At 42.5% G+C, this 15,824-nt stretch overlaps 1 protein-coding gene across 1 annotated transcript in view; it reads left to right on the top strand.

Moving 5' to 3' along the window:
• Positions 1–15,824, top strand: part of LOC122928581 (C-Jun-amino-terminal kinase-interacting protein 4-like) — a 116,434-nt gene that overhangs the window by 86,244 nt on the left and 14,366 nt on the right. Inside the window, exons 18-23 of the mRNA XM_044281562.1 lie at positions 440–587; positions 2,841–2,928; positions 6,501–6,581; positions 8,279–8,346; positions 8,443–8,591; positions 14,289–14,460. Coding sequence (XP_044137497.1) covers positions 440–587; positions 2,841–2,928; positions 6,501–6,581; positions 8,279–8,346; positions 8,443–8,591; positions 14,289–14,460 — 706 coding nt within the window. The remainder of the gene's footprint in view (positions 1–439; positions 588–2,840; positions 2,929–6,500; positions 6,582–8,278; positions 8,347–8,442; positions 8,592–14,288; positions 14,461–15,824) is intronic.

Genomic DNA, 15,824 nt, shown 5'->3' with positions numbered 1-15,824 from the left:
ATGTGTCAGGGCTGAAAGTGCAGCGCGGTACGGGCCGGTGGGTGACCACGGAGCGGTAAGTACGCTTCACTCCTGCTCGATGGTCACTTGACGCAAACGAGTCTTGCATCGAGGATTTTTTTTGTGTCGAATTACTCGATTCAATCGAGTAATCGTTTCAGCCCTAGTCACATGACTGGCCAATCAGCTGTCGGTTTATAAAGGGAGCTGTCAAATTAATTATTTTTTCCTATAAATATTTGTGAGAAGTAGAAGTACAGATTTAATCCTGGAATTGTGCAGAACATATGATGACAATAACTCCTAGTGCAGAATGTATACACCATCCTAACATGGATTCTGAAAAATCCTAGATTATTTTTGTGACAGATATTTGAACGTGTTCTTGACAGAACTGATCTTTTTCTTATTAACTGTTTGTTATTTCGTTCATGGACAGGGTACGCACTTGAATAGTTTAACGTGGATCTGTTCGGGTACCCATTCTGTCAGCGAGATCATGGTGATAGATGCAAGTTCTTCAAACCATGTCATGGATCAGTTTGAAATTCACAATGCACATGTCCTCTGCGTCACCTATGTGCCAGGTAGGCCTTTGTTTTCTCTGTGCTGCCCATTTATATCACTATTTTAAAAGTAAGCTGCTCCATAACTAAGGGCCGTCTTAGACTGGCAGATGAGCATTTTGATTGTCAGGAAGGAATCGTTCCTTTCCAACAACCGCCTGCTCGGTATGGGGAGGAGGGATCGCTAATGCCTTTGCTCGTCCTCATACAGAATCATTATTTGCCGGCAGCAGAGCATGATTAGACGTCCTGATCTGCCGCCGGCAAATGATGATTGTTGTGCCTGTATATAAGATGCGTTTGCCATTCATCGGGGAATCGGCAGCAGTATTACACAGGCTGATCATCGCTAACTAGCGTTCCTACGAACGCTTGTTAGCGATGATCTGGCCGACCCTCATCCAGTGAACTACAGGCCTTAAGGCTGTAATACACCAACAGATTTCTGACAGATTTTCTGACTAATCATTGGTAAAATGGCTGTTTACACACGCAGATCTTTTGTTATACAGGGATCGACCGATATAGATTTCTTTAGAGCCGATAACCTGTGAACTTTCAGGCCGATAGCCGATAACTTATACCGATATTCTGTGCATTTTCATTTTTGCTAAAAAATTATAATAATTTCTGTTATGACGTTTACTACATAGGAGATTTTTTATAAAATATTTTAAGAGTTTAGACTTTTCGGATGTGGCAATATGGCAATGTTTTTAATACTGAGGGGTGGGGGGGGGGGGGGCACACTGCTCCACCAACTGGGGAGGGCGCACTGCACCACCAATGAGAATTAACGTTTAATGCAGGAGGTGGGTGTGTCGGCGCAGAATCGCATAGCCGACACCCTCCCTCTGACAAGGAGCTGCGATCAGTGGCAGCAGTTAACCCCTCAGGTGCGACACCTGCGGGGTTAACTGCCCCTGATCGCAGCTTCCTGTCATATAGGCTGGGCACCGGCTCCTGTGACTCTTCCCCTGTGCTGCTGAGGGAACATGAGCGCGCTGACAGCAGCACGCTTATGTTCTGTGAAAGCGCGCTGGACGCATTATCAGCAAGGTTAGATGCCGATACTGATAACTTTGAAAATCATGAATATCGGCCAATAATATCGGTAACTCCTATTATACACACACACTATTGGTCTGATTGGACAGATATTGGTCAGATAATCTGTTGGTGTAAGGCCCCTTTCACACGGGCGAGAGGTGAGGTGAACGCATTGCACCCGCACTGAATCCAGACCCATTCATTTCTATGGGGCTGTGCACATGAGCGGTGATTTTCACGCATCACTTGTGTGTTGTGTGAAAATCGCTGCATGCTCCTCTTTTCCCGTAATGCAGGCCCCGTAGAAATGAATAGGGGTTGTGTGAAAATCGCAAGCAAGTGCGGATGCGGTGCGATTTTCACGCACGGTTGCTAGGTGACGATCGGGATGGGGCCCCGATCATTATTATTTTCCCTTATAACATGGTTATAAGGGAAAATAATAGCATTCTGAATACAGAATGCATAGTACAATAGCGCTGGAGGGGTTAAAAAAATTAAAATACAATTTTAACTCGGCTTAATCCACTTGTTCGCGCAGCCGGCATCTCTTCTGTCTTCTTTTGTGAGGAATAGGACCTTTGATGACATCACTACGCTCATCACATGATCCATCACCAGGGGGATGGATCATGTGACGGACCATGTGATGAACGTAGTGACATCATCAACGGTCCTATTCTTCACAAAAGAAGACAGAAGAGATGCTGGTGATTCACTATGGTAAAACAGCATGTGACGTACCATGTGATGACCGGAGTGACGTCATCAAAGGTCCTGTTCCTGTAATTAATGCTCACCACAGGTCCTATTCAACAAAGGAGACAGAAGGAGATGCTGGGCCGCGATCAAGTGGACTAAGGTGAGTTAAATTATTTTTTATTTTTTTTAACCCCTCCAGCACTATTATACTATGCATTCTGTATTCAGAATGCTATTATTTTCCCTTATAACCATGTTATAAGGGAAAATAATACAATCTAGAGAACACCGATCCCAAGGCCGAACTTCTGGGAACCAAACATGCGCAATTTTTTTCACGCGAGTGCAAAACGCATTACAATGTTTTGCACTCGCGCAGAAAAATCGCGGGTGTTCCCGTAACGCACCCACACATTTTCCCGCAACCCCCGTGTGAAAGGGGCCTTAGAATGAACCAGTAGTTATTATAATAAGTTATTTATTTTACATGTAATAGGATTCCAGCTCCAATATCTTTTATAGCCCACAGACTGAATTGTGTAGAAGAGCAAGAAACCTGTAACGATGTCAGCAGAGATTCCACCGTCTGGCTGGGGACACAGGAAGGAAGGTTATAAGAAACCCATTCTGTCTACTATGTCAAATTTTTATGTAATAATTCATTTGTTTTTGGTCATAAATCATGAATATCTCTGTTTACTCTCTTGAATGGGGAAATCAAGTCAAAATGTTTTTCTGATGTGTCACACATGGCATTTAGTAGATTCCATAAAGGCAGTCAAAACATTTCACTGGATTCTCTTAACATTAACGTTTTATCAACACCCAGATTTATCCCTCCTCTCAAAAAATGATTATTGTACAAAACTGGTTCTGATGTAATGTTCCATTGTTGATTGAAGGGTTAAGGCTAAAAATTATATTTAAAACTTTGCAGCAGAATGAAAGTAAGTTACAAAAAGGTATTCACACCTCAATGACCCTGCATCGCTCTCCTTCTAAGGATCCTCAGTCCCCCTCCTTTCTCTGCTTCCTGCTGCAGTGATGATGACAGGATGTAGCGGGTCACCGTTGGTGCCAGTGATTGACTGCTACTGTTACATGAAGGTAGTTAAGGTCTCAAGCCTTTTCTTGGTCCCCAACAATTATCTTAGTTTTTTCCTAGATTTGGCATTCTTAAAGGGGTTGTTCACTAGGGAATACTTTTTTAGAAAAGGACTTAGGCTACATGCACACAAACCTTTGTTTCTGTGTCCGTTCTGTTTTTTTTTGCGGATAGGATGCGGACCCATTCATTTCAATGGGTCCGAAAAAATGTGGCCAGCTCTCTGTGTGCTATCCGCATGAGTATGTCCGTTCCGTAGCCCCGCAAAAGAAATAGAACATGTCCTGTTCTTGTCCATTGTTACAATGGATACGCAAAAAAAAAAAAATGGATGGCATACGGATGTCATCAGTTTTTAGTTTTTTTTTGCGGACTGCAAAACACATACGATCATGTGCATGTAGCCTTAGAGTAGGTTAAAAAAAATAAACAGAAGCAGCATTACTCACCTCACCAATACCCCCTCCACTGCCGTTCCAATGCTTACCGAGTCCTAGCTTCCTGGTCCCATCTGAAGCCCTCTCAGCCAGTGATTGGCTTAGTAGGCATCTCCTGGGATTTTCTGTGTGTTGCGATGGGAGCAGAGGCCATCGAGGACCCGGTAAGTATTGGAACAGGATCCAAACAACCCATTAAAATCTTTTGCCATTCATTTTTATATGATTAACAATTTATTTTTCTAGGTGCAACTTTTCTTACTTGATTTAACATTTACATTGGCTGATGTTCTTTAAATTAGGAAAGCATTTTTTAATACTTTGACCAATCAATATATTGTTCTTTGTTGTTAAATCCAAGTCTTTCTTTTTAGCAGTTTTAGTTTTATATCTCCAGCTAATGTACTTACAACTTCCCCATTTAAGTTTGGCCTGTCCTAACCCTAACTGAAAACCTTTAAAACCTACTTCTTGGCCTTCTGTTGTCTTCTAGCTGTTCCATTCTTAAGACTCATTCACATGTCAGTGTTTTGGTCAGTGTTTTCTATTAGTGATTTGTGAGCCAAAACCAGGACTAGAGCCTCCACAGACATCAGGTATAAGGGAAAGATCTGCACCTGCTCTGTGTTTAGATTTGCACCTGTTTTTGGCTTAAAATCACTGATGGAAATCACTGACTGAAACACTGACGTGTGAATAAGGCTTTACTGATATGTAAAATAACCAGTCCAGTACCTGAGCACATCATGAAAAACTGACTCTGAGACGTTCTCAGTCCACCTAATGCCTTATTCTCACGTCAGTGTTTGGTTAGTAATTTTGTGATTTTGAGTGAAAACCAGGTGCGGCTCTAAACACAGAACAGGTGCAGATCTTTCCTTTATACCTCATCTCTGTGCAGTCTCCAATCCTGGTTTTGGCTGACAATCACTGATGGAAATCACTGACCAAAACACTGACGTGTGAATAAGGCCTCATGCACACGACCGTTGTTTTGGTCCACATCCGGGCCCCAGTTTTTGCGGCTTGGATGCGGATCCATTCACTTCAATGGGGCCACAAAAGATGCGGACAGCACCCCGTGTGTTGTCCGCATCCGTTGCTCCGTTCCGTGGTCCGCAAAAAAAATATAACCTGCCATATTCTCGTCCGTTTTGCGGACAAGAATAGGCAGTTATATCAATGGCTGTCTGTGGCGTTCCGCAAATTGCAGAACGCACACGGACGCCATCCGTGTTTTTGCGGATCCGCAATTTGCAGGGAGCAAAACACACAACGGTCGTGTGCATGAGGCCTAAGGCCTAATAATAAACTCCCCTGCACCAGCACCTGTCTGGACCTTGTTGTTGCCCTTATACTTACTACAGCAGTGGAAAAGATATCCTGATGTGATGATGCTATTCCGGAATTTACATAAATAAAATCAGTCAAAACGTAGATTTACTCGGGTACACTCTTTCCCTTGTCACCCAGATATAGTCTTCTAATTGCTGAGCCTTCCTACCTTTACCTGCCACCTGAGTGGCCCTGGCCTGTGGCCCCTCAGTGAGCTCTAAATGCTCCACCAGCACGCCAAATCCAAGCCTTCTGTTTCTCCACACTTTGACACCTTTGTAAATAGCTCATGTATGGTTATAAGCAACACATTTACTCTTGTAGAATGGCGACACTAGGCTTTCTATCTCCATCATGTAAATAATCCAACTACTTAGAAAATAAAATATATTTATTGGAATACAGTTTGAGCAAAAAACTTTTCTACATTCCTGTGAGTGCATTCCCGATATATATAAATCCGAAACATGGATAAATAATACTCAAAATTGTTTATATAGAATATAATACTTTATTGTTACAATAGCACAAAATCCACTAAAAACCCATTAAAACAATGTCAGAAGGGGCCGCAGGCTATGCTCATGTTCCATAATTTCTGAATGCCAAGGCACATGGGAGACGCTACGCATAATCACGCCCAAACGCCGCTCCACCTCCAACCTACTCTCAGCAATCTGCCGTGATGATGCACCATGCCATGCGTAATGACTAGCGATACCTACGCTTCTCTCTACCATTTTTGAATTGGGCATTGTAGAGAGTTGCCATTAGTGTAAAGCCTCATTTACGTGTCCGTGCTCAAATCCGTGAGCAGGAGGTCAGTGATGCATCCGTGAAGCTGTCTGTGGGTCCGTGTGTCCGTTTGCCATCCGTGGTGTTCATAGACTATAATGGGCGTGATGGATCCATGAACACGGACAAAATAGACCATGCATCCCTGCTTAAAAAAACAGACCCACGCACCGTGCTAAAACACTGATGTCTGAATATCTGAATACACACATTAAAATGAATGGGGACGTGTGCTGTCCGTGGAGAACACGTACAGCACACGTCTGTGGAACACTGACATGTGAATGAGGCTTTATGCAGTATCTGCAAATTAAATGGTTTTTCACATCTTTCTTCCGTGTGGAATTTGACCTGTTATGCAGAATTAAAAATTCTGCACCTTTTCCCATAGGCTTCAATGTGCTAGTTAACATAAGCAGAAAATCCACGCCAAAAAATGTATCTCCGTTTTGGTGGATTTTCTGGATTTTTATATGTGTCTCTCAGTGTTGTTTTCCTTTTTCAATTCAGTTTGTTCATTCATTCGGCTGTCTCTGGATGGAGGACGTGTCTTCAGAAAATTCAGCTTAAAGATGCAATCCACAGTATTACGTAAGACTTTTGTGCTTCTCACACGTTTCATTAATATTTGCCTTAGAAATAGGAGTCGTTTAAAGGGGTTCTCTGGGCATTTAATATTGATGACCTCTCCTCAGGACAGGTCATCAATATCAGATCGGTGGGGGTCCGACACCCGGCACTCCCGCCTATCGGCTGTATAATGGGAATGCACACATGCCATCTCCATTCTCTGTCCCTGCTTGCCACTGCTGTGTCTATAGAGAGCAGGAAGAGAGACGGCACGTGTGCATTCCCTTCATACAGCGGATCGCCGGGGGTGCCAGATGTCAGACCCCCGCTGATCTGATAGTGATGACCTGTGCTGAGGATAGGTCATCAATATGAAAAGCCCAGAGAACCCCTTTAAGGTGGGTTATACTGATGGGCTTGGTTCAGACGTAGCAGATTTTTTACTCCAGATCCTTAGCTTTGCAAAAAGTTGAATCTGCTACAAAATTCTGCTAAAAATCTGGAACAATTCTTTTGATAATCTGCCTTATGTCCTAAAATGCATGCAGGTTCTGGAATGTGATTTGTCACAAGGACACATCTTCTCTATATAGAAATGTATGGAAAAGTGCAAGATAACATTTTGATATCCACAGTGTTTGTTGATCATTGAAGGGGTTGTCCGAACTACAGATATTGATGATCTATCCTCAGGATAGGTCATCAGTATCAGATCGGTGGGGGTCTGACTCGCAGGACCCCCTCCGATCAGCTGTTTGAAGTAGACTGAATCCTCTTCAGTGCTTACCTGTGTGCTGTTTCCACTTCAATGGGACAGTTGTAATTACACTGCACAGCCGCTACAGTGGAGACAGTATGCCGGTAAATATTGAAGAGGGTGCAGCTTGCATGAGAGCCACGGCTGCTTCAAACAGCTGATCGTCAAGGGTCCCGAGAGTCGGACCTCAACCGATCTGATATTGATGACCTATCCAATATCTTTAGCTCAGACAACCCCTTTAAAACTATCCATACACATTAGATGAATATTTGCCATACCTACTGGTTTTGGTGAGACAGATCAAGCCGCTCTCCGTACTCATGGAAGGTGTTGGGTGTGTTGAACTTCATTTCAGCATTCCCTCGGGTGATTAGCTAACACCAGAAGAGTCTCGCAGCAGCTAATGCCCCTCTCTGAACTAAACATGCACTCCCAGTCTGACCTCCCAGTATCTCCTCCTTAGGGCAGCTGAGATCTGAGGGTCATGCCACCATTACTATCTTTTGCTCCCTCAGCAGGTGGGTTGGATGGAGTTAAATTGAGGAGAGCTTGTCTGCACATGGGACGCTTTTCGGAGCATTAGTTGAAATTTCAGCTTTTTGCTGTCTTGCAGTTCTTTTTTGTAAATTACAATCCTTAGTGCTGACACCTGCTTTGTTATTTCCATTGATCTGCCCTGTCAAAGGTGCAGTACAAAGAAAATAATGGTGGTGCTGGATCCGTCATATGACACCAGCTGTGCCCAACAGACTTCACTGAGTGGCATCGTTGACAGCCTAAGGAGATATCAGTCAGGAAATAATATTACCTAGATTTAACCATCAAGTCCATCACATTGGATGTTAGAGGACCAAAGTGACCAAAATTTGATTAGAAAAATCTAACCACCAAAATAGTCGTTTTGCAAATGTGGATGACGGACTCAGCTGTTTATTGGTCTTCTGCTATCTCACTATAGGCACAACGATGGCCGTGTAGTCACTACTTTGGGTGACGGGACACTTGCAATTTTTAAAAGAAATGCTGGTAAGTAAAACTGACAAATTCAAGTGATTCCAGTGTGAATTATTTTATCTCTATGAAGTGGTGTCCTTTTAATACGTTAATTTCTTTTTCATTCAGCTAGGAACTGGGATTTGGACAATCCAAAAGTTGTGGACTTGGGGAGGCCGCAGCAATCAATCCGCTGCTCTGCGGCTGTTCACGGGGACGTGTGGTGTGGCTACCGGAATCGGATTTATGTTGTGGGTCCAAGGATGGCCAAAGTCAAAGTAATTTCTCCAAAACTTCCACCTCATTTTGATGGAACAGGTTGAGACCTCGTACAAGGCTGGAGTGAGCATTTAACATGTAACAGCTTCATTAAAGCACTAGGGCAGTTTTACGAAAACTCTCTAACAGAAAAACGTTTGCCCACAGCACGCAATCACAGCGCGGCTTTCATCTCATATAGTGCCTTGGAAAATGAAAGCTGCACCGTGAATGGTTGCTGTTGGCAGCAGAGACCGTTTTCATAAATCTGCCCCATGGTGTTTAAAAGGCCCCTGTATTGTTATGTCTTCACATTATGTCAGCATTCATTTAGCATAGTGTCCACAGAGGTCTGTGCAGGTATTAAATATTTAAATATGGAGGCCTATTTCTATTTTGTATAGATCATATCCACATTCTGTAGTTTTGTATAGTGAGGATTTAAATGTTGCACAATGTAAGACGGCATAGTGGACTTGTTTCTCTTGGTCCTGGGGTTGACATTAGAAAACTCTTGAGGGAAGATTTTTAAAAATTAGGGTAAAGAAAAACAGGCACAGTTGCCCATAGCAACCAATCAGATTGATCCTTTCATTTTCTAAAGGAGACGTGAAAAATGAAAGGTGGAATCTAATTGGTTGCTATAGGTAATAGCCAGTTTTCATTTACAGCAGTATTGATAAATTTCCTCTTTGGCTTGTAAATAGCATAAAGGGAACTTGTACAGAGATTCATGCTGACCAAACTAGGGGAAACATGAAAACCTAAGCGGCTCCTGGATTACAAGCAGCCATGGCCCTTAAAGGCTAATTTTGTTTGTGATTGTATTTTACTAATTTTTGGCTAAAAATCATATTTCCAGTTGACCTATATTAAAAATATTGAGCTGTTCTGTCACAAAGGGTTAACTGTTTTTCTAACTGTGTGACTGGTACTTTCACTGAACTGTAAAGCACTGCGGAATATGAAACATGGTTAATACGGTTGAAAAAAAAAATAAGTCCATCAAGTTCAACCAAGGGATAGGTAGGGACGCGAATACCACAAGGAAGTAAGACTCAGATTTCTACATAAGCATTAATGTCATTTACTTTTAAGATATCATCTAAACCCTTTTGAAAACTGTCCACTGTTCCTGCTGTGACCACGTCCTGAGGAAGTCTATTCCACAGGTTCACAGTTCTTACAGTAAAGAAGCTTTGACTCTTCCGTAGACTGAACTTTTTCTTCTCCAGTCGGAGGCAGTGCCCCCTTTGTCTTTTAAGGGCATTTTACATGGAACAGTTTTTTACAGTATTTTTTGTATGGCCCATTTATATATTTGTATAGGTTAATCATGTACCCCCTTAGATGTCTCTTCTCAAGACTAAATAAATTCATTATTTTAATCTTTCTTCATAACTAAGTCCCTCCATGCCCCTTATGAGTTTAGTCGCTCTCCTCTGTACTTTTTCCAGCTGTAGTGCATTCTTTCTAAGTACTGGTGGCCAGAACTAAACTGCATATTCCAGATGAGGCCGCACCAACGCTTTGTAAAGTGGTAATATTACATCTCTGCCCAGCATGTCCATGCCTCGTTTAATACATGACAATATCCTGGTGGCCTTAGAAGCAGCTGATTGACATTGCATGCTGTTATTTAATCTACCATCTACAAGGACACCCAAATCCTTCTCTACAAGTGACTCCCCCAGTTTTACACCCCCTAGGACATATGAAGCACGGAGATTATTACTACCAAGATACATAATTTACATTTGTCCACATTGAACCTCATTTGCCAAGTTGATGCCCAATCACTTAGAGTGTTCAAGTCAGCTTGTATTTTATGGACATCTTCCATAGACTGTACAGTTCTACATAGATTAATGTCATCTGCAAAAATAGAAATGGTGCTAATAATACTGTCCTCGATGTCATTAATAAATAAATTAAACTTCTATCCTTGGTAAACCCATGTTGGTTATTACTTATAATTTTATTTATAGTCACATACTCCAGTATATAGTCCCTTAAGAGTCTTTCAAACATTTTTCCTACAACAGAAGTTAAACTAACTGGTCTATAATTACCCGTGAAGGACCTAGATCCTGTTTTGAATATGGGCACCACATTTGCCTTGCGACAATCACTTGGCACCGTACCAGTACCTAGAGAATCTTTAAACATTATAAACAGGGGCACAGCAATGACTGAACTGAGCTCTTTAAGCACTCTTGGGCGTAATCCATCTGGACCCGGAGCCTTGTTCACATTTACCTTATTTAGCTTCTCTTGGACCATATCTACAGTTAGCCAATTGAGTATATCACTGGATGTACTAACAGCCCCAGCACCACAGATATCGGCTCCTTTCTCTTCTTTTGTATATACAGAGCTAAAAATAACATTCAGTAACTCTCCCTTTTCCTTATCTTCAGTGACTAACCCCCCTTTACTATGATGTAGTGAACCTACTTCCTCAGACCTAGGTTTTTTAGCATTTATATATTTAAATACGTTTTTGGGATTTGTTTTGCTCTCTTTTGCTACCTGCTGTTCGTTTTGTATCTTTGCTAATTTTATCTCCTTTTTACAGATTTTATTAAGCCCTTTGTAATCTTCAAATGCTACAGCTGACCCCTCAGATTTGTATTTTTTAAATGCCCTTTTTTTGTCTTTTATTGCCCTTTTTACAGTAGCTGTAAGCCATGGGGGGTTTAATTTTAGCCGTTTATACTCGTTACTTAAAGGAATAAAAAAATGTGTGCAATTACTCAATGTGGATTTAAAGCTCTCCCATTTATCTTCAGAATTATTATGTGACAGTAGCTGCTCCCAGTATATCCCCTGAACCCAGGGAAACTAGCCTTTTTGAAATCCAGTGTCTTTGCTCTGCCTGACAGAGTTTGCTTCTTATAGTTTAGGGGGAATATAACTGTATTGTGGTCACTATTACCTAGTGTTTCTCGAACAGTAACATTTCCAACAAGCCCTGCATGATTAGAAATTACCAGATCCAACAGAGCATCGCCCCTAGTGGGAGCTTCTACAAACTGGCCCATAAAGTGGTCCTGCAGCAAGTTGAGGAATTTTTTCCCCTTTGCGGTTGAGGCAGAATCTTGTCCCCAGTCAATGTCTGGGAAGTTAAAATCTCCCATTATGACCAGTGTACCAGCCTGTGCCGCCCGCTCTATTTGGTTATACAGTTGTGTTTCTATCTCCTCTGTGATGTTAGGGGGTCTATAGATTACACCAAGTATTATTTTTTCAGTGTTTATATCCCTTTGAACTTCCACCCATAAGGTTTCTACATCCTCACCATCCTCACCCACAATTGCCTCTTTCACACTTGTCTTCAGATCACACGCCACCTCCTTTTCTATTGACCCGGTCTTTCCTAAATAGTGTAAAACCCTTAATATTTACAGCCCAGTCATGCGAAGAGTCCCACCATGTCTCAGCCACACCAACTACATCTATGTGTTCTTCTAGTACCATAGCCTCCAGCTCCCCCATTTTGCTAGCTAGACTTCTGGCATTTGTGAAAATACATTTTAAATGACTATTACCTGTAAAGTGAATATTTGGGATTTTTGGGTTACCTTGGTTGATGTTTGTATGTAACAGGTTCTTGTTACCAGCAGATCTATTTTTCATAAGTGTATAGTTCTGTCCAGTCTTCTCCCTACTTTCCTCGCTAACCCCAGCCCCCACTAAATCCCCACTGTCCCCTCCTATATCCCACTCTCTATCTACACTATCTACCCCCTTATTAGTATCTGTCTGACCTTTGCTGCACTCCTTTTCCCATCCTGCTTGCAGCGGTCATCCTCCTGGTTGCTAGGAGAAACGCCCTGCTGCAGTGTTGCTGGCCCTGGGCTTGCATCCCATGTTGGCGCTATATGAATAAAGATGATTATTATTGTAATATTATTATTCACTTTCACTGTGGCGGTCATCTAATAATCCTTATCTCTAAACTGCTGAGAGGTCATAAACACTTATTTAAGCCACATTCCTATCAGTAAGACCAGAACTGAGCTATAATGAGTGTTTATAATGTCAGAGAGCAGAGATAAGGAGCCCGTCTTCTCCTGGTCTGATGGAAAAGATAGAATATCCACAGGCAGCTACTACAGCATGTCAGCTCTGTACAGAAAAAGGGATGCCATATTTTTAAAAGATTAATAGAAAAAAAAATATTTTTAGCTCAAAATAAGTACAATGCAATAATGAATAAAATTGCCCCCAAAAATGCCTTTAACCATAATATTCATAGATCTAGAATAAATCAGGTAACAGGAGCCAAGTGACATGATCTCTCAGCTGTGAATCTGGTAAATGTAGTAGATTTGTCACAAAACTTCTCAGCTGCCCTTAATACAGAAAAAGCTGAAAAGCATATAAACATGACACATAAGCGCTATTTAAAGGAGTATTCCAGAATTTTCCTATTGCCAGTTCTCAGTTTGGCCACCGCTATATGATCGGCAGGAGTCACGTCACACTAGCATTCACTTCAGTGGGAGCAGAGCTGCAGTAACTAGCTCTGTCCACTATATTTTCCAGGTGCAGGTCAGACCCCGGCCAGTCAGATATTGATGATTTATCCTCAGGATAGGCAATCAATAGTAAAATGCAGGAGAAACCCTTTAATAATGCCTTTAGTTCAGACCTCGTCATCGGCGCAGGCGCACTGAGGGAGTTCTGAGGAGACGAGCCTCCTCATCTCAGAGCGCCTGCGCCGACTGAACAGAGGCGTGCGATTTTTGAAATACTGACAGGGCCGGCCGGAGGAGGAGATCGCGGCTGGCCCTGTCAATCAACACGGCGAGGGGGCGGTTTTCTGCTGCGGCTACCAGCAAGTAGGGCGTCTAGAGACCGGATTTACGGTACATATTATAAAACTTAGTTTTCTAAAGAAACGGCCGCATCAAAGTAAGTGACAAGATTATATTCTCCTATATCGCGCTATAAGTAATGTAACTATCCCCAAAAAAAAAAAAGACTTTTGTGGGGTGACAGAAGCCCTTTAACTAGTTCCGCAAATTTCTCAACTGTACTGTCTATGGCTGGAGAGTCCTTCTGCGAGAACATGCATACTTTAAAGGGCTTCTGTCTTTTTTTGGGGGGGGCTAGTTAAATTCCTTATACTGCGATATATGAAAATATAATGGTGTTACTTACTTTCCTTCAGCAGTTATTCAAGAAATTGTATCTGTATAGCGCCACCTGCTGTGTTTTTTTTTTTTCTTGTCCCCCTCACTGAGATGGTCGCCCACACTCAGTTTAAATCGTCAACTGCTACCAGCCATATTTACTGTTAGAAGCTGTGACAGTCACAGGGAGAGAACTGCAGCAGAAAGGACACATCCCCTGAGAAAGGGCTCGTCCCCTAAGCTGCCAGCCTGAAATAAATCCAGCAGTGCAATGGGCAGATCTCTGGAGGCACAGGGCTGGTTCTAGCTTGGTTAGATGGAGCTTGTCATTTACTATATTTTGTCAGATTTTTATTTTTTACATCAATCATGACATAACCTTTTTGATGCATTCTCAATAAGGATGCGGATTCTGCTGTTTTTGTGGGCTCTGTGTGCACAAGGATCTGCTGTGAGGGGTGAGCCTCTGCAGAAGTCTGTTCCTGCTCCGAGGATACGGGATGTAATTGTCGGACATACCGGGTCTGTAGCAGTGGTTGAAGATGTAAATGGATTATATACACCTTTTTGTCCTAGATATGGTTTGAAGCAACGCATCGTCCTGAAAGTCAAGTGAGGCACATTGCCGCTGCGAGAGATGGAGTATGGGTGTCTGTCCGCCTGGATTCTATTCTACGTCTGTTCCATCCCGAGACCGGGCAGCCTTTACAAGAACTGGAATTAGAGCCGTTCATTCAGAGAATGTTGGGTGAGAGGAGCCGCCAACACAGAGCTGTCATGTCACATGCACTTCTTGAAGGGGTCTTCTGGGGTCCTGGTGGATTTCAGAAAAGAACACTTAGGACATGAAGAAATGACAGAGCTTTTAAATATACTCACAGTCTCTTGAAAGAAAGCATTTGCTTCCCCCACCATGTCTGACTGCTTCAGGGCAGTGAAGTCACCTTGAATGTCTATGACGTGGCGGCCGTGGCCCTGGCCAGTTCTATAATTGGCCGCTATTGTGAGGTTATGTGACATCTCAGAGGAGGACTAGGGCAGGAGGTTTTTACACCACTGAAGGAGGTTTCTTTTCAGAACTGTGAATATATTTAATATATATATACAGGTCCTTCTCAAATAATTAGCATATTGTGGTAAAGTTCATTATTTTCTGTAATGTACTGATAAACATTAGACTTTCATATATTTTAGATTCATTACACACCAACTGAAGTAGTTCAAGCCTTTTATTGCTTTAATATTGATGATTTTGGCATACAGCTCATGAAAACCCAAATTTCCTATCTCAAACAATTAGCATATTTCATCCGACCAATAAAAGAAAAGTGTTTTTAATACAAAAAAAGTCAACCTTCAAATAATTATGTTCAGTTATGCACTCAATACTTGGTCGGGAATCCTTTTGCAGAAATGACTGCTTCAATGCGGTGTGGCATGGAGGCAATCAGCCTGTGGCACTGCTGAGGTGTTATGGAGGCCCAGGATGCTTCGATAGCGGCCTTAAGCTCATCCAGAGTGTTGGGTCTTGCGTCTCTCAACTTTCTCTTCCCAATATCCCACAGATTCTCTATGGGGTTCAGGTCAGGAGAGTTGGCAGGCCAATAGAGCACAGTGATACCATGGTCAGTAAACCATTTACCAGTGGTTTTGGCACTGTGAGCAGGTGCCAGGTCGTGCTGAAAAATGAAATCTTCATCTCCATAAAGCTTTTCAGCAGATGGAAGCATGAAGTGCTCCAAAATCTCCTGATAGCTAGCTGCATTGACCCTGCCCTTGATAAAACACAGTGGACCAACACCAGCAGCTGACATGGCACCCCAGACCATCACTGACTGTGGGTACTTGACACTGGACTTCAGGCATTTTGGCATTTCCCTCTCCCCAGTCTTCCTCCAGACTCTGGCACCTTGATTTCCGAATGACATGCAAAATTTGCTTTCATCCGAAAAAAGTACTTTGGACCACTGAGCAACAGTCCAGTGCTGCTTCTCTGTAGCCCAGGTCAGGCGCTTCTGCCGCTGTTTCTGGTTCAAAAGTGGATTGACCTGGGGAATGCGGTACCTGTAGCCCATTTCCTGCACACGCATGTGGATGTTTCTACTCCAGACT

This window comes from Bufo gargarizans, chromosome 2 (genome assembly GCF_014858855.1).
Source record: "Bufo gargarizans isolate SCDJY-AF-19 chromosome 2, ASM1485885v1, whole genome shotgun sequence".
NCBI lineage: Eukaryota > Metazoa > Chordata > Amphibia > Anura > Bufonidae > Bufo > Bufo gargarizans.
The sequence above is the reverse complement of the archived record's forward strand: the minus strand, read 5'-3'. Positions and strand labels throughout refer to the sequence as shown.